This window comes from Herpailurus yagouaroundi, unplaced genomic scaffold (genome assembly GCF_014898765.1).
Source record: "Herpailurus yagouaroundi ecotype Mexico unplaced genomic scaffold, PumYag 181, whole genome shotgun sequence".
Lineage (NCBI taxonomy): Eukaryota > Metazoa > Chordata > Mammalia > Carnivora > Felidae > Herpailurus > Herpailurus yagouaroundi.
This window is the reverse complement of record NW_024412412.1, coordinates 31,539,960-31,559,794: the sequence shown is the minus strand read 5'-3', so window position 1 is coordinate 31,559,794 and position 19,835 is coordinate 31,539,960. Positions and strand designations below refer to the sequence as shown.

The window sequence follows — 19,835 nt, the reverse complement described above, 5'->3', positions numbered from 1 at the left end:
GGCTTCGCAGCCCTTTAAAAAGAAACCCAAAGAGAGCTGCTGTTTTTTCTTTTTCTTTTTTCTTTCTTTCTTTCTCTCTCTCTCTCTCTTTTTCTTTTTTTGCTGTAATGTATGAGAATATATCTAGAGCTGCTATAGTCTGTCTCTCCCTTGTCCCAACTTTTTATTTTGAAAAAAATATATATATAATTTTTTTTTAACATTTGTTTATTTTTGAGAGAGAGAGAGAGAGAGCACAAGCAGGGGAGGGGCAGAGAGTGAAGGAGACACAGAATCTGAAGCAGATTCCAGGCTCTGAGCTGTCAGCACAGAGCCTGACACAGGGCTCAAACTCACAAACCATGAGATCATGACCTGAGCCGAAGTCAGACGCTTGATCGACTGAGCCACCTAGTAGGCCATCTCTATTCTGAAAATTTTTAAGCCCGCAAAGAAGTTGAAAAATACTACTATAACTATTATTTAATCATATTCACCAATTACAAGCATGTTGGCACGTTTGCTTTATCTCTTCTCTCATACTTACACCTGCATTCTTGTCCCCAAATCTTTTGAAAACATGTTGGAAGCAGCATATGCTTTACCCTTAAATAACTTAGCATTAATCTCTTAAGAAGACTTTCTCTTAAACAATAACATTATCATACCCAAGAAATTTAACATAAATGCTCTCTGTTATATAGTCCATATTTAAACCTCCGCAAGTGGCTCAAAAACGGTCCTTAAATTTTTTTTTTTTTTTTTTTTTTTTTTTAGTCCAGGATCCAGTCAAAGCATTCTGTTAAATTTGAAGAGTCAAAGCTTGTTTTCTAAAATACCATACTTTCTGGATTTTGCTGTTTCCTCATATAAAATCCAGGTTAAACATTCTTGGCAGAACATCGAATCATGTAAATTTGTCCCATTATTGAAAATTGTTAATTTGATCACTTGATCATGTAGTGGTTGCCAGATCTCTCAAAAAAACAAAGCAAAAACTTTTTTTTTTTTTGTAATTAATAAGCATTCATTGATGGTCCTTACCTGAGGTAGGTAGTAATTACATTGGTGCCTCAGAACTTCCTAATCTCCCAACTCTCTCCCTTTTTTATTACCATTGTGGACTTACAGGTTCTTTTGTTATTCTGTGTATTAATCTGTTAATGTCCCCTAATCTGTCAGTGCCACTGTTCCTTTTGATGCTTAAATGGTCCTAAATTTGGTCTGTGAGAGAGACCAATCAAGTCCCTCCTGTGCCCCCATTGCATGCCCAAGTTAGTCTTTGATCACTCCCTGTTTTCCTGACACAAGATGTTTCAAGAGTGTAACTTTTCTGCCTCAGACTTGGAATCAATATTTTTCTAAGAAGTTTTGGGTTCTTTTAATAGGGAATGGTATTTAGAAGCCATTTTAGGTGCTAAGTGTTTTCTTTACTACTGGAATGTCATTTTTTTCTAGACAGCTAGGAAATTAAAAGGATTTTGCATTTTTTAATTTTTGAGTTTGTACAGGATGAACTATAATACCTTGTTTTTTCAAAAGGGACTTATAAAATATATCAGTCAATTGTAGTTTGTAAAACTTGCTGTATTGTAATTCAGACAGCTAAAAAAGTTTTAAAAAATTATCTTACATACGAATTAGAAATTTGAACATATACAGTATCGTGGATATTTGATATTAAGGAAGTACTGTTTGCCTTTTTTCCCCAGGTATGATAGTGTTTGCTTATATTAAAAATGGTGCCTTTATCTTTTAGAGATACCTTTGAAATATGGATGAAATAATTAGGTATCTGGAATATGCACAAAATAATATGGGATGGCTTTATGGATAAAACAAGAGTGACCCTGAGTTTTCTACCTACTGTTGCAGATGACTAAAATAGTTTGTGATGGAATTAGGAAAATACTAATTTCTACAGATCTGCCAATTTAGATTGAATACCGGAGAGTTCTTTTTTTTACCTCCCCCAGCCTATATTTGTATCTTTTTCCTCTTACAGTGAGAACCTCAGTTCCCAAATCTGTAGCTATCTTTTGTCAGAATATGAAGAATTTGGATCTTTGATGAGATAAACCAGTGGATTAACCCTGCATTTAATTGCTCTATACTGAGATTTCTTGTGAGGGATAACAAATAACTTTTTTTATTGTGATAAAATATACATTAGACTTACTGTTTTTTAATCATTTTCAGTGTACAGTTTATTGGCATTAAGTATGTGCACATTGTGCAACCATCACCTTCGTCCATCTCCAGAATTTTTTTTAAGATTCTATTGTCAAGTAATCCCTACACCCAACATGGGGCTCGAATTTAGAACTGCGAGATCAAGAGTTGCATGCTTCTCCAACTGAGCCAGCCAGGTGCCTGAGAACTTTTTTCATTTTACCAAACTGAAACTCATTCCCATTAAACAGTAACTTCCATTCTCCTGTTTCCCAATTCCTGGCAACTCCCATTCTACTTCGGTCTCTGTGAATTTGATTGCTCTAGGTACCTCATAAAAGTGCAATTATACAGTGTGTGTCTTCAATATACCAGTGTTTGACTGGTTTATTTCACATGGCATAATGTCCTTACCTTAATCTGTTCCGTCTGCCATAACAAACTACCATAGACTGGGTCGCTTAAACAATTTATTTCTCACAGTTGTGGAAAGTCCAAAATCAGGGCACCAGCTGATTCTGTATCTGATCAGGGCTGGCTTTCTTGGTTCACAGATGGCTGTCCTCTCACTGTGTCCTCATATGGCAGAAGGGGTGAGAGAGCTTTTTGGGATGTCTTATGTAATGACACTAATCCCATTCATGAGGGCTCTACCCTTATGACCTAATCACCTCACAAAGGCCCCACATCCTCATATCACTGAGGGTTAGGATTTCAACATGAATTCTGGGCTTATTTCATCAAATGTCCAGATTGTTTTCACCTTCATATTCTGACAAAAGATAGCTACAGATTAGGGAACTAGGGTTCTCACTGCAGGAGAAAAAAGATACAAATATAGAATGGAGGAGGTAAAAAAACTCAGCATTCAGTCCATAACAGTGCTCAGAGCTTATCCATGTTAGAGACTGTGTCAGTTTCCTTCCTCCATTGTATTTAATACCACTTTGTTTATCCAATGATCTGTTGATACACATTTGGATTGTTCCCACTTTTTGGCTATCATGAATAATGCTGCTATTCAACATTGGTGTTCCAATATCTATTCAAGTCCCTTAGAGTATTTGGGTCTGTAGCCAGAAGTGCAATTGCTGAATCATAAGCTAATTCTGTGTTTAACTTTTTGAGAAGCACCATACTGTTCCACAGTGGCTGTTCTGCTTTACATTTTCACCAGCAGTGTACATGGGTTTTAATTTCTCCACGTTCTCCCCAACACTATTTTTGGTTTTTGTTTTTGATAATAGCCATTGTAACGGATATGAAGTGGTGTCTCGATGTGGTTTTGATTTATATTTTCCTGATGACTGGTTATGTTGCACATCTTTTTATGTATTTTTGTCTGTTTGTATATCTCCTTTAAGAGAAATGTTTTTCCAATTCCCTTGCCTATTTTTAATTTTTTTTTTTAATTGATGAGTTTCAGGAGTTCTATATATATTCCGGATATAATTCCTTGTCAGGTATATGATTTGCACATATTTTCTCTCATTCCATGGGTTGCCTTTTCACTTTTGTGTCGTCCTTTGATGCACGAAAAGCTTTTATTTTGGCGATGTTCAGTTTACCCTTTTTTCAGCATCATAGTCAAGAAAGCATTGCCAAATCCAATGTCCTGAGGCCTTTTTCCCTGTTTTCTTAAAATTTTATGTCTAATGTTTAGGTCTTTGATCCATTTTAAGTTAATTTTTGTAAATGGTGTAAGATAAGAGGTCAACCTTCATTCTTTTGCATGTGGTTATCTAGTTTTCCTAGCACCAGGTGTTGAAAAGACGTTGTCAATAAGCATTTGACCATATTTGGGGGCCCATGTGACCATAGGCAGAATAGAATAGTGATTATCTCTGGGTGCTGTTTCATTGGTCTGTGTATCTGCGTTTATGTCAGTATCACACTATTTTGATTATGGTAGCTCTGTAGTGTTTTTTGAAATAAGGAAGAGTGAAACCTCCAACTCCCCCCTCCCCCTGCCCAAGATTGTTTTGGCTGTTCAGGTCCCTTCAGATTCCAAATGTTAGGATTGATTTTCCTATTTCTGCAATAAATGGACCTAGACATTGATAGGGATTGCATTAAATCTGTGGATCACTTTGGGTAGTATTGATATCTTGACAGTAGTAAATCTTCTAGTTCGTGAACAAGGGATGTCTTTCCATTTATTTTTATTTTTATTTATTTTTAATTTTTTTTCAACGTTTATTTATTTTTGGGACAGAGAGAGACAGAGCATGAACAGGGGAGGGGCAGAGAGAGAGGGAGACACAGAATCGGAAACAGGCTCCAGGCTCCGAGCCATCAGCCCAGAGCCCTACGCGGGGCTCGAACTCACGGACCGCGAGATCGTGACCTGGCTGAAGTCGGACGCTTAACCGACTGTGCCACCCAGGCTCCCCTCCATTTATTTTTAAATTTTCTTTTAGCAATGTTTTATAATTTTCAGTATACGTCTTTCACCTTATTGACTAAATTTATTCATAAATGTTTTATTCTTTTTGATGCTATCATAAAGTGAATTGTTTACATGATTTCCTTTTGGGGTTGTTCATTGTTAGTGTTTAGAAGCACAGTTGAGTTGTGTGTGTTGATTTTGTGTTCTGCAACTTTGCTGAGATTATAAGTAATTGTATTCCTTAAGTAGAGTGCTAAGATGTTTGAAAATCCCTTTTCTTTGACTAAGAACGTATCACCTAGAAATCTGATGAGAGCTCAGATACAGGGTTTATCCCTCGGACACTCTGCCCTACCTGTCTGTACAGGTTGGCTGCTTGTGTAGGTTAGGTCTCGTGCAGTAGTATGTTTTTGTGCTTAATGTCATTGTGTTAAGTCCCTTCTTAATTCTGTTTCTTGCATATTCATCAGCAGAGGACAAGAAACCTGAAGTCTGATTATCCTGGAGAGAGTACACCCTATACCAGCATATCATCGGATGAGAAAATTTGTTGCCATCTGATTTAGTTTTTGTTGGTTCTCCTAACCTGTTTATTAGGATTCTAAGAAAATAGGGCAAATAAATTATTTCCAGGGGAGTGTGGATGGGGTAAAGGAGTAATGTGGTAGGGAAACTTTTTACATTGTTTTTTTTTTTGTTTTTTTGTTTAAAAAAAAATTTTTTTTTTCAACGTTTATTTATTTTTTTGGGACAGAGAGAGACAGAGCATGAACGGGGGAGGGGCAGAGAGAGAGGGAGACACAGAATCGGAAACAGGCTCCAGGCTCTGAGCCATCAGCCCAGAACCTGACGCCGGGCTCGAACCCACGGACCGCGAGATTGTGACCTGGCTGAAGTCGGACGCTTAACCGACTGTGCCACCCAGGCGCCCCGAAACTTTTTACATTGTTAAATAAAAAATGGATATTTTGGTTTGTGAGTTAGAATGCTGGAATGCTGTTGGTGTTCTGACTTAAGGTTTGTGTTTGATTAATGTAAGGTTCTTTTCGCAGTGCAAGGTATCTACTGCTGGCATGTAGTTGTAGGGGCTTCTTTACAACCATGTGTGATGTGGTAGTTTGTGCTGCTGAGCAGCTGTGTGTCTGATTCCTTTTAAGATTATATGGGTATATTGTTAAAGTGTTCCTGTGCTAGGCTTGGTGACATTGCATTTTTTTGGAAATCGTCAAAATTTAGTTAAATTACCATAGTAGGATGTTTCCTGGGGATTGATGATGTAGATTAAAACATCTTTGTTTTATCCAACAATAGAACTGAATTACATGGGTAGGAAAACCAACAGGCATTTCCTGTCCTATTTATCAAAACAGAGTCTTTTAAAGAATGTGTAAAGTGCTTTACTTAAACAAATCCGCTGTGTTGACTTCCGGTGGAAGATGATGATCTAAGTCCATGTGTTAAAACAGACAGACACACACCGAAATGACCAACAAGATAATGGGAGAGTTCAGTCTCCTTGGAAACCCTGGAAGCATGCCATAACTAAACTAAAAAGAATTTTGGCAGGAAAAGGTACAAATGAGAAAGAAATATAGTGAGGGAAGTTCTTTCTGGTTAGCTTGGTGTTCATTTTTGTGGTTGAGAAGCCATCCTGGGGTATGAAGAAAGACCTATTTTGAGCTAGAATTTAAGGGTGGTCCATAGGGTAGTTGATTGGTATGAGATTTTGTACTTTGAAGCAAGGATTGAAAACTAAGTGACTCAATGCTTCTCACCAAGGAGAATATCCGTAAAGAGGGGCTAGCTACACATGGTTGCAGGAGAGAGACTAACTGTGAAGCACAGAGTTGAAACTTCCTGCTCTGAAGCGACCTTATTTGGCCTGCAGGGCTGTGACTTGACCACTTATTGCTGAATCTATATGGTGACCAAGGAAGTGTGGCGGGCAGCCTCTAAGATTGCCCCCAATGATCCTTGCCTCCTGGTATTAATGTCTTTTATCTAATCCCCTGACCTTGAGTGTGGCTGGACCTGGTGGTTTCTCCAAGTATGACAAAAGTGAATGGATTAACTTGATGGCAAAACTTTTGAGGTTAGGTTACAGAAAGGCTTTGGCTTTCATGTGGGGCTGTCCTCTTTCATTTGCTCTGAGGGAAACAATCTACCATTTTGTAAGCTTCTCTGTGGAGCTTATGAGGCAAGGAGCTGGTGTTTCTGGCCAACAGTCAGTGAAGACCTGATGATTGCCAGCAGTCACGTGTTTGAACTTGAACTGCAAGCAGATCCTTCCACCATCCAGTTTGAAGATGATAGAGGCCCTGGCTGACACATTGACTGCAGACTTGTGAAAGATCCTGAGCTGGATGCCCCCAGCTAAGCCACACTCAGATTCCTGATCCACAGAAACAGAGGGAGTAGAGTACATGTTTGTTGTTTTAAGCTGCTAAATTTGGGGTAATTTGTTAGGCAGCAGTTGAGAAACTACTACAGGAAGTAACCATGTGAACACACACACCCCCACCCTAGAGGATTGAACTTGGTTCTAAATGTTTTCTGATTAACCTAAGACAATTCCCAAATGTTACATAAACATAGACCTTTCTCTATAAAGATGAACACATGAAAAGGTGGACACATACAGGCTCAGTCTAAAAGAAGGTGACCAGTGTGAGCAGTTGATTTCCTGTGATAGGGACTTATTTCAAAAAACAAGAGAAAATGTTGCAATTTAAAAAACAACTAATTACTGTTCTCAAGGAGACTCCTGAACACTTGAACAAAAAAAAAAAAAAAGAAAAAAAAAAAGGAAAGAGTTCTTAACTGAAATTTGTGCTTCTTAACTGTTAACTTTTTGGAGTGGTAGCAGAGGGCTTTAGAAATAGTCCCACAGTTCAGAGGAGAAAATGAGATGAAAATTATATAGGCATAAGTATAAGAAACACAAAGAGTAGATCCAATTTATAATAAAGGTTCAGAGTGAGAGATCAGAGCAAACATATAAAAGATAAAGTCAGAGAAACAGTAAAAATTTTCCTAGAGAGAACAGGTCAAAAGGGCTCAGGGAATATATAGCTAACATTTATTGGACACTTATTATGTACCAAGTATTTTTCACATTGAAACTCACTTGAAATTCTCTACAACCCCCATGAGATAGGGTCTTTTAATATTCTTCTACAAATAATTAAAGTGCATACCAAGCAAAATAAATGAGATCCATACCTAGGAATAGCCTAATGAATTTCAAAGATTTCAAAACTTTAAGGTATAGAAATAAATAGTACAAGTATCCTGACAAGAAACAAGTTACCTGCAAAGGTATCAGATGAGCATTTCATTTGTCTTCTGTATTCTAGCACTATGTGTGGCTGTTAAATCCGTTAGGTAAAATACAATAAATTCATTTCCTCAGTTTAAGTGCTCAATAGCTATGCGTGGCAAGTGGCTACCGTGTTGGACAGTGCAAAATAGAACATTTCTGTTACAGTAGAAAGTTTTGTTGGATAGCACGGTGCTGAAAGATAGTGGAGTGGCATTTAGAAAACCCTGAGGAGAAAGCTGTTACAACCTAAGAATCTTAAATTGCTAAAACTTTACATAGGCAGGATAACAGAATGGCAATTTTCAGGCTTGTAATGATTGAAAGTGTGTCACTCGAGTACTTTTCTTGAAAAAATTCTACTCTTAGTATATCCGGGCAGCTGGGAAGTCAGCAACTCAGAAGCATGATGAATCAGCTTCAGAGACCTGTTTGTTTAACCCTCTGTTTCTCAGAATAACCCAAGATACATAAAAGGGAAAATCTCCGTTCATGGCAGATCTGAAGACAATGTCCTTCATAAGCTAAATTTCAGAGTGTCAGAGCAATGATTACAGCCTCCTACAGCTCAACTCCAGAGCTAGCCACAGAAAACAGCTTTTATTTTAAGGACAGTTAATCCACTGAAACCGCTTTTGTTGAAATCGCACAGAGAATCTTCATGCCACCAAATCCAAGCTTACTTCTCAGCCCTCACTTTACTTGATCTGGACACTTTTTGGACACAGTTCATCCCTGCCTCCTTTTAGAAACACTTTGCCTGGCTTCCGCAAAAGCTCTTCCTACCTTACTGGTAGTTCCCTGTGCAGTGTCCTTTACTAGCCAGCTTAGTGCTAGGTGCGGGAGAGCTCAAGGCCCAGCCCTCAGGCCACACCTCTTGTTTTCTGTAACCATTCACCAGGAAATCATATCTAGTCTTTAAATGCCTTCTGTTAGCCGATGATGCCTTAATTTGTGTCTCTCCTTCCTTCCCTAAACTGCTCTCAAATCTATCTAGCTGCCTGTGTGACATTTCTACTGCATGTGTGGTTGAAATCCATACTAAAGTTATAAAAATGAAATTCTTGGCTCCTTTCTTAACCAGAACCTGCTGTTTTCTGGTGTGTCTCTTGCCAGTAAATGACACTGCTTTTCCTCCATTGGGTTGGGTTCTAAGACCTTAGAATCCTCCTTTGAGAACCTCCATCCATCCGCTAATTCTGGCAGTGCTCTCTTCAGAATGTGTTCTGAATCTATCCATCTTTGTGGCCACCACCTTAGCTCAGACCATCATCATCTTTGCTCATGCTACTGCAGTAATTTAGGAACCATTCTCCTTCCCCACCCCCACCCCCCATTTTGTGCTGTAGTCGCACAACAGATAATCACTTTAAAACAAGATAGAAATTCTGCGAGGACTTCTTCTCATTCTTAAAACAAAGCCACAGTCCTTCTCCCATGGCCTATGAGGCTGTATGTATATCTGGCCTCGGCCAAATGCTCCATCTCCTCTACCACCTTATTATGTAATTAGTCTTGTCAAATATAGCAACATTTCTACTTAGGCTGCCTGCTTGAAATACTTTCCTTTACAAGTTTGGATGACTAATTCCCTGTTTGGTCTCTGCCTAAGTTACCTCCTCAGAGAGGCTTTAAAGCTCTGACCACTCTACCTGAAATAATGCCCCACCCTCATTACTTTTCTTCTCTTGTTGGTCTTTGTATTTTTCTATTTTTATTTCTGTTCTATTTATACTGCCCTGATACATTTTATATTTATTTGTTTATAATACGTCTCTGTCACTAGCATGTATGTTCCATGAAGGCAGGGATATTTATTTACTCTTGTACCCCCAGCAGCTAGAAATGCTAGCTTGACCTAGAGTGCCTAGCATGTGGTAGGTGCTCACTCAAATATTGTGGAAGAAATGACCGTCCTAAAAATTAGCAAAACAACAAGTGCACAAGATTTATAAAAAACACCAGTTTCCAGAATTAGAGGAATAAATTTTTAGTTCAAGTAAATGGAGAAAAACCTTTAATGTAGAACTTTATTTTTCAATGAGATTGATGAAAGAAATTGCGTCTTTGAGAATGGAATCATGTGAAAATCTCAAATCATTGGAAAAGCATGATTACAATTATTTTAAAAAGTTTACTAGAGACCATGAATTGCAGTGCAAATATAATTTGCACTGCTCAGGAGTATCACTTTAAACAAACTAACCTGCCTCAGCTGAGAGAAAAAGGATGAAAAAGGGAAAAGATGGGGAAAAAGAATTTTCTGGACTAAATGTCTTTTTTTTGTAATAGTATGTGATGTATTCCTTTTGGTTGAGAATTTTGGTGAAATCATTCATGACCAATGGAAGTTAACTTCTTTCCTTAAACCTGCCATTTACACGCTATTAAAGGATAGTTGATATAAGGCAAACATCAGTCTATTAATGTTACTAAGTACATTCAACCACCATGAGAACCTGGACATTATTCTTCTTGCTTTCATCTTTAGCTCTCCACACCTTATCAATGATCAAGCCTTGAGAAGCCTTGCATCGTATACTTCATAAATGTATTTTAAAATCTGTACACTTCTGTCCCCTCTTTGTATCTCCATGGTTTAGTTAATGGAACAGGTGATATTAATAAAACCAACTTTATAGGTTTGTTGTGAGGGTTAAATACCTAACATACAATAAGTGCATTTTAGATGTTTGCTACTTATGATAATATTGTTACTGTACTGTCCTGGCTCAGATCACTGTCATTGCTTACCCGGATTTCTGGAGTGACTCCAGATTGGTCTCCAGACTTCCCTCTGCTTACCCTTCTCCCAGTTTCCAGTTCTCTTCACTTTAGTCCGAATAATCTAAAGGCACGTCTAATTGGATTACTCGTATTTAAAACGGCACAGTGAGCTCCCTTTAATCATTGGGGTAAAGTCTGTAAAATTTTCTGTAACATACCTTAATGATCTCTAACTTCTTTCTGTAAATAGGCTTCACCTTTGTACCGGGTTTGTAGGTGAGCAGGACGAATCCTGTCAAAACAAAGTGGAGTTGGGTGTGACTCTGCCAAGACAGATGGACAGTGAAGGGCTTTCTGGTTCTTCTAGCATGGCCATAATAATCCTAGTTTGTAAATATTTTAGGCAGATACTAATAACCAGGTGCCCATTCTAGTAAAAAAATATCTTAAGGCATGCATACATAGATGCACAAGCTTTGTGCAGTACTGCTCTGTATAATCTCCATGGAAACTATTTGCATCATATTTTGATAAGGCAACTTTAATGAGGTGATTTGCTTTGTGGTTTGAATTATGAGCCACTTTTCAACTTTGGCTCAGGTCAAGATCTCACAGTTGGTGGGTTTGAATTATGAGCCACTTAAAAGTTAGTGAACATCTAATAAAGATGGTCACTTTAGGTTTAGAATGGTCAGTTTCAAGTTCTTCATTCTAACATTATATATAACATAAATACACCAAGGCTTGTTTGTTACGATCACACCTATAGAGTAAATGTATTAGCAACTGTTTATCTTTCTGTTCTTTGTTGCAGGAGGGTATGGTTCCATTCCATTTTATCCAAACATGATATCAGATTATCCAGGAACAAGTTAAAAAGAAGGGAGACTCGTTCCAGAACACATCTCTGGAAATTACCCTATGGACCCTGACTCTCATGGCAACATTACAATGTAGGTTCTGTATGAGCATCAATAGCCAGTGGTCCTTTTTGAGGCTATCACATAACATGTTCCTGTTCACTGAGTCAGAGGTTGAAAAAAGGTGTTTAAAAAGGCTGTTAGCACTTACTTTATTGTTGAAAATCATAATATAATCAAAGTGATATTTTAGTCCAGAGACCTAGGAGTACAGAATCTTAACCTGCAGCCTGAGGCTTCTTGAGTGTACAGACAGTCGCTGACTTAATGATGGTTTGACCTACGATTTTTCAGCTTTATGATGGTACGAAGGCAATATGCATTCCATAGAAACTGTATGTTGAATTTTGATCTTTTCCTGGGCTAGCAATAGATGGTAGGGTATTTGCTCCCAGTTGGCCATGTGATCACAAGGGTAAACAGCGAATATGCTTAACAGTGATTCCGTATCTATCATATAATCATTTTGTTTTTCACTTTCAGTATAGTTATTCAATAACTTGATGAGCTATTTAACACATTATCAAAACAGACTTGGAATTAGATAATTTTGCCCAATTATAGGCTAATGTAAATGGTCTGAGCACATTTAAGGTAAGCTAGGCTGAGCTACGATGTGGGGTAAGTTAGGTGCATTTACGTGCACTTCAATTTATGATGGGTTTATTGGGCTGTAACCCCGTCTTAGGTCGAGAGTATCTGTATATGCAAAGAAGCAGCAAAGCAGGGCAGTTATGACACTTTACTACTTAGGGCTTCAGGCTCAGTCTCCAGGGAGCTTTGCTGGACCATTTGGAGAACTTTACCTAAGCTAGATTGGCCTCAATAGCCTAGAAACAGATAAGGTTACAATGCTTGCTTCTGCTTTGTGCAGCAAAGCCCAAAGCCCAAAGCCCAGCCAACATCTCCTGCCTATCACGTGCCTGATTCAAGGTTCATTTCTTTACATCTGTTGCTTGTTTAGCCCTCAAAGCTACTCTGTGAGATAGGTATTTAAAGATGAGGAAACTGAATCTTTAAGAGCCTTAGTTACTTCTTCAGGGTCTTACAGGCAGGTGAAGTGAAGAAAAGTCCAGTCTGACTTCTCATTTCCTGCACAAGTTTCTTATAGATACGTCCCCAAGAATGTATTACAGGTATGCTAAGACAGTGATCCCTCAGTTCCTGTGGGGTGCATGCTGAGCTGGATGGGGGGCGCTTAGCTGACTAGAGTTCCTGAGCAGACATGAACAGCCTAATCTTATCTTTACACTAGCGTGCCTTACAAACAGTGTATTCTGTGTGTGCCCTGACATGAGAAAGATCGACACACTGGCCTGCTCCACTGAAAGTAACAAGTCAGCAAGGGGGAACATTAGGCGCCAGTTCTTATAGCCATCCTCCTTTCAGCCTCTCAGGTTACGGTAATAACCCCTAGTCAGTGCCAAGTAGGCAAGAAAACTTCAGGATGGTCTGGAAGGGAGAGAGGAAGAAATGGTTGGGGCCCACTTCCCCAAGAGCAGGTGAGTAGGTCAAGCCTTACTTACTTCATAGGAGCAAGGGATTGCTAAAAGGAAGGCACATACTTAACTTGCTTTTTAGGCCGAAATAAAATGTTCTTAAGTCTTGAACATAGCACTTTAGTGGAAGGGGTGGACCTGACCTTTCAGAAAAGGTAACAAAAACTTTGAGCTCCCTCTAGAGGTCAACAGTGATAAAGGAGCATCATAATGGGAAATAACCTAAAGCTAGTCTACCCCTTCAGCAGGAAACTAGCATTTTATAGATGTGTTATCCAGGAAAATACTTTCTTACATTGGAGAGTAGTTAGTTGCCTTTGAGAAGAAATTTAGGTTAATCATATTTTAATAGCTTTGTGGGGTCATTCCTAAAATTCAGTGTTTGCTGTGTTATGGTATATTGAACTAATAAAGGAGAAAAGATCATGATAACAGACTGTGTCCAGACAAAATAGCATGCTTTTAATTTACTTTTTTTTTTTTTTTTCCGAGAGAGAGGGTACGTGTGTTAAGGGATGGGGGTAGGCGCAGAGACAGAGGGAGAGAGAGAATCTTAAGCAGGCTCCATGTCCAGGGCAGAGCCCAGTGCAAGGCTGGATCTCACAACTGTGAGATCATGACCTGAGCCAAAATCAAGAGTTGGATGCTTAACCAACGGAGCCACACAGGTACCCGCAAATTAGCATGCTTGGAGCTCTGAGTGTTGAAGCAGATCAGATCAAAATGAGAATTAATTTCTGTGCTATTGTGTGCCAGAACATTTTGACTTTAGCAGAGATAAAGGTGATGAGTATACCCACTGTGTTCTCATCCCTACCTCTCCAACATCTGAAAAGAAAAGAACAGTGAATACCAGGAGATTAATATTCTGAGGTTCAAGTTGCCAGGCATATGTTAAAACTTCTAAGAAAGCTAACATACAATTTAAGTTTTAGAACCTCAGTTGATCAAATGAGAAATCTGTTTCAGCACAGATATCTTCCTCCGGATCAGATACTTCATGGATAAGAATTAGTTATGGTGCTGACCTTTACTGTGTTTACTCCTTTTGTTCCCAGTATTGTTTATTCTTCTCTTCAGAACTCACCGAGAAAGTTCAGTTCTTAAACTTTAGTATGTAACTATAGAATGAAGAAGTTAGAAGTCATGTTTAATTTGTGGTAATATTCAGAATATATGAAAGTTACATTTTTTTAAAGTTCCTGAAGTGCTTAAAAAAAAAAAACCCAGAAGGATGGGAACATCCCACAAAGGGACCCAGGAGCCAACCTGAAAGCTCTCAATAGCCAAATCTGGAATAATTTGAACAATACAGTAAACTTCATAGTATGATTATAACCCAAAATATGAAATAAATAAATATGAGTTCATACTGATAACTGAATAAAGAAGTGGGAGAGAAAAGACAAATTTCCCCTAGAGAAGAATTCTGAATATGTAGATATTCCTCCTCAAGGCAGTAGTGCTTAATATCTCCATCCCTTAAATGTAGGCTACGCTTAATGACTTCCTACCAGAGTACCTTACTGGGGGACGGGTACTTTATAGTGGAGAAACCTGGCAAACAGCATCATGGCCAGATAATCTAGGTTATCATCAATAAGTCATATTGATAAGATGTACCTTCGCATGATGTAGTAAGAATGACATTTCGTCTCTGTGATCTTCCTGCCAATAAGCCATAATGGCAGTGTGGCCAGGAGAAAAACAATATCAAATTTAGGGACATGCTGTAAAGCACCTGGCCATTACTCTTCAAAATTGTCAAGGTCACCACCAAAGAGAAAGTGTCACAGACCGGAGGAAGCTAGAGACAAGATGACTAAATACAATATGGAACCCTACATGGGATCCTGGAACTGAAAAAAAGGTACTAGGGAAAGATGACTGAAATCTGAATAAAGTGTGGAGTTCAGTTAATATTCCAGTGTTGGTTCTTCATTTGTGACAGGTAAACCATAGCAATGTAAGGTGAAGGTGTATGGGAGCTCTCCGTACCGTCTTTGCAACTCTTAATGTAAATCTAAAATTAGGCTAAAATTAATTTATGGAAAATAAAGATTCAGCTCAGTTAATTCTTATGCTGTGTAGCTTTTGTTCAGTGATGTTTGAAAACTCCCCAGGTGTTTTGAAAAATGGAGAACTTCTCTGCTATGTGTATATGTATCATCACTTGCAGTTAAGTAGTTTGTGAGTTTTATGTATAAAAGTGAGAAAGACCCTATCTCATAGAAGTGTAGTGAGTAGTTTCCAACGATACGAGCATATCCAGCACCATAGTTTCCTGCTGTAGCAGTGGCAGGAGTTGAGCAGAGCAGAATCATGCTTCATTGCTTCAGTCCCATTCTGTTTTCACATTGATTGGCTTATGACTTACAGAAAGTAACTTTCATTAAGTCACTATTGTTGTGAATTCCAGGTTACAAAGAAATAAATCTGAGATCCATTTTTGTCAGAGTGAGGTCCCTGACAGAGATCCATGGTCGTGGGTGGAGTTAACGCAGTTTTTGCAGACGTGTTGTCTTACAGGTCTTTAATTTTCCATATTTGAAGTTTCCTGATAAAAGCACGTTATTTTTCTCCAGCCATCGTTCTGTTTTCTTCCTCCCCTAAATGTATTAAGTGTATGAATACGTGTTATATATGCTCTGTGAAAGATAAATTCTCTGAAGAGAGAAATCATCTTTCAGTGTTTCTTGTCAAATGAAATTTCATTGCAAATTTTGAAGTTCACAATTGACTTAACTTATGGTTGAATTATTTTTTTTTAAGTTTATTTATTTATTTTGAGGGAATGAGTGAGTGAGAGGAGGTGCAGGGGAGGAGCAGAGAGAGACAACCCCAAGCAGGCTCCGGGCTGTCAGTGCAGAGCCCGATGTGGGGCTCGCTCTCACAAACCTTGAGATCATAACCTGAGCCAAAAATCAAGAGTTGGACACTTAACTGACTGAGCCACTCGGGTGCCCCACTCGAGGTCGAATTATTAATAGCAGAGCTGAGACTACATCTCCAGGTGTCTTCTTGTTCTTACCTAGTAGTTAATGAAGGGCCAAGGGAAAGTGTGAAAAGGGAGGAGGATTTAAAGAAAAATTAGAGCAAAATGTGAAAAGATATTGGCAGAATAAGAACATCTGATGTTTCCCTTCTATTCTTATTCTTCTGTTCTTTAACGGTCTAGACATCAGTGAGCATCTTTATACTTTTTTTTTTTTTTTTTTTTGGATTATTGGTGCGCCTGGGTGGCTCAAGTCAGTTCAGTGTCCAACTTCAGCTCAGGTCATTATCTCACATCACGGTCCATGAGTTTGAGCCCCGCGTCAGGCTCTGTGCTGACAGCTCAGAGCCTGGAACTTGCTTTGGATTCTGTGTCTCCCTCTTTCTCTGCCCCTCCCCAGCTCACTCTCTCTCTTCTCTCTCTCTCTCTCTCTCTCTCAGAAGTAAATAGACATTTAAAAAATTTAAAGTAAAATAAAATTTTTGGATTATTTTAGTAGGATGATTTCTGGAACTGACATGAAGTTCCAAGAGAATGAATGCTTTGTGGCTGTTGGTATAAATTATGAAATAGTTTTTCCAAAATAACAAGATATACTTCTCTGCAGTGCAGGTAGAGCAATTTATATTTTTCCTCTAGTTTAAGAGATAGAAAATGGTGTGTTATTTAAAAATTAATTTGAGGGGCACCTGGGTGTCTCGGTTAAGCATCAGACTTTGGCTCAAGTCATGATCTAGTGGTTCGTGGGTTCGAGCCCCGCATCGGGCTCTGTGCTGACAGCTCAGAGCCTGGAGCCTGCTTCAGATTCTGTCTCCCCATCTCTTTCTGCCCCTCCCCTGCTCATATTCATTCATATTCATATTTTCTCTCTCTCTCTCAAAAATAAATAAAAAAATTAATTTGAGTGGATATTTTATTATATTTTACCAGTATTGCTCTTCTGTGAATTGTCTTCCCCATGTTGTATGAGCTGTTTTTGGAAATATAGGTATTTTTCTTAGCCACTTGTCTTTAGTTATTTTGTAAAAGTCACATTTTTCTTTCATTATCTGTCTATCTATCTATCTATGTATCTATCTATCTACCTATGCTTCTTCTGATGTATTTATACCCTTCCAGAGATCTAATATACATTTTTTCCCCCTGATGGACTACATACAGAAGGGGTGAAGGATTGGGGAGAGAGGAAAGGTGATATTTATTTATCAGGCATTGTCATCTTTTTTTTTTTTTTTTTTAATTTTAGTCATTCAAATAGTGTGTAGTGATAACTCATGACTTAGAGATTCATCTGTTGTCAGGGTTTTCATGTTAACTCTTACGGTAATGGTTATAGGCATGTTAACCTGGTCTCCCTCCCTGTCTTGAGCTTTGGAAACAAATTCCATAATGCTCTGATTGTTTCATTTATGTTGTGTACAAATCGGATCAAACATGCTTTATATCTTTTTTTATCTCCATGATATAATGTAAGCAGCATTCTTTCTCAGTACAAATAGATTTTATTTTTTTGTGCTGAGAATGTAAGGTACACATAGACAAACTTTGGAAGGATGTATACTAAAATCATAGTCTATCAGTAATGGGGTTAAGAGTGATGATTGTCTTTTTTTACAGAGCAGTTTGTGTGATTAAAAGACTTAAATCCCATTGCAGATCTTACACAAATCATATAAATACATCTATACCTGTTTTACAGTTTGCACATGTTTGTTGAAAGACTGTTTAGTTATTATCTACGGTTATCTCTTAGTGATGGGATTTCAGGTTTTTTATTCTTTAAGTTGGTTAAAATGATCACTATATTATTTTTTTTAACAAAAACAGAAAACAAATATTTTTATACTTAGGTTCCTGTAAATCTTTTTAAATATTTTTATTGCAATACTGGTTTTTATCTTTTGCCTTAGAGTTGTAAGATTATCAAGTGGTTAGTTAGAATCAGTGGTTCTTAATCTTTAGCTAATTTTATTGTGGTTAGAGAATGTGGTCTTTATTTTTTTTTTTTTAATTTTTTTTTTCAACGTTTTTATTTATTTTTGGGACAGAGAGAGACAGAGCATGAACGGGGGAGGGGCAGAGAGAGAGGGAGACACAGAATCGGAAACAGGCTCCAGGCTCTGAGCCATCAGCCCAGAACCTGACGCCGGGCTCGAACCCACGGACCGCGAGATTGTGACCTGGCTGAAGTCAAACGCTTAACCGACTGCGCCACCCAGGCGCCCCTGAGAATGTGGTCTTTAAATTTGAAATTAGAATTCTTTAAGGGACTGTCTGTGGCTCAGTGTATGAGTTTTTTAATTGCATAGCTCTTTGGAAGATACATGTTCTTCTGTATTGGTATAAAGTTCTCTGTATGTGTGTATCAGTTTGATCTTTCAAGTGTGTATACTTTCTCCTCCCCTCCCCCTTCTTCCCTTCTCCCTTTTTTGATCTGTCAGGCATGGAGAGGGATGTCAGTCTTCTGCTGTAGTTACAATTTTTGTCAATTCCTTTATTTCTAAAACCCTAAAATATATATAGTAAAAATATGTGGAAAGACTCATGGCTGTTAACGTCTTTAGCTTACTTTTTATCATTATATACATATTATAAACTCTGTCATACTGAATTTCTTTTCACTTAATTTAACCAGTGGTTGGAAGCATTAGTGGCATTTACTAGGCATGGGCCAAGTGTGCTAGCTCTTTGGCAGTTTGCGGGACAATCTTGAACAAGAAAAAATCGTCCCATGGTCTGCATGACTTAGAATATTCTGCCAAATGCTTTTGGTGCTGGAAAAAACTTACTAATATTTTCTAAGCCTAAAATCTGTTTTATTTATCACATATTATTTTGCATGGGTTTAATGTATATACTGATGTTTGCTGTGTGAATCAAGGGAACATTGTACTTTGAAATACTAGAATTTTACGAAGAATTCTTCATGATTTTCCAGTCACATCACCAGTGCAAGGCTGTTGATGTTTTTTGAGTTACCACTATTGTATACCTGTATAAGTCTGCACTTATAACTGATCTATTGTGATTATTCTACATAGAGTGTCATCATGCTCACATTTACATATTGGTGGGGGGCTTTTTAATTTTGTTTTTCAGTATTTTCCACCTTTTTTTTTTCTGGGACTGCAGTGATCCACATGGTAGAACACTTGATATTATCTTACAAGTCAGGTCTTTGTTCTTTTTTCCTGCTTTGCTTTTGCTTTTTTTTTTTCCTCCCCCCTGTAATAGCCCTTTGAGTTCTTGATCTTTCCTACTGCCGTATCTAGTTGGTTAATGCCACCCAGTGTATCTTTCATTTCAGGTAGTGTATTTTTCATTTCTAGATGTTCCTTGTCTTTTCTTTTACATTTCTCAACATGTTTATAATTCATTCTGTGTTCTGAAGCATATTTACAATAGTTGTTTTAAGGTTCTTGTCTGATAGGACCTTAATTCCATCATCATTTTTGTCATTTCGGGTCCTTCTGGTTATGGGTCACATATTGCTGCTGTTTTACATAACTGGTGATTTTGGATTAGATGCCAAACGTTGTGAATTTACATTGTTGAGTATTGGGTTTTGTTCTAGCACATAGTTAAGTTGCTTGAGATACATTTGATTCTTTCAAAGTCTGTTTTTAGCTTTGTTAGGACAAATTCAGTCTTTTGTGTTGATGTAGTTCCACTTACTGAGGTGATGCTCTTCTGAAGACTTTACTTGGTGCTTCATTAATTATGAGGTTTCTCTACTCCAGCTGGTAGGGATCCCCTAATAGTTCTGAGCCCTCAAAAGCTTTCTAGTGGTTCTTTTCTAGGCCTTGTGGAGTGTCACCACAAATGCTCAGATTCA

At 38.1% G+C, this 19,835-nt stretch overlaps 1 protein-coding gene across 2 annotated transcripts in view; it reads left to right on the top strand.

Annotated features, from left to right (window-relative positions):
* The window catches only part of PPP2R2A (protein phosphatase 2 regulatory subunit Balpha), an 83,907-nt gene that overhangs the window by 25,020 nt on the left and 39,052 nt on the right, over positions 1-19,835 (top strand). The window contains exon 2 of one of the 2 annotated variants that reach the window (XM_040490237.1): positions 11,401-11,539. The exons of the other annotated variant lie outside the window; for it this stretch is intronic. Coding sequence (XP_040346171.1) covers positions 11,524-11,539 — 16 coding nt within the window. The 5' untranslated portion in view covers positions 11,401-11,523. The remainder of the gene's footprint in view (positions 1-11,400; positions 11,540-19,835) is intronic. 2 annotated transcript variants of the gene reach the window in all.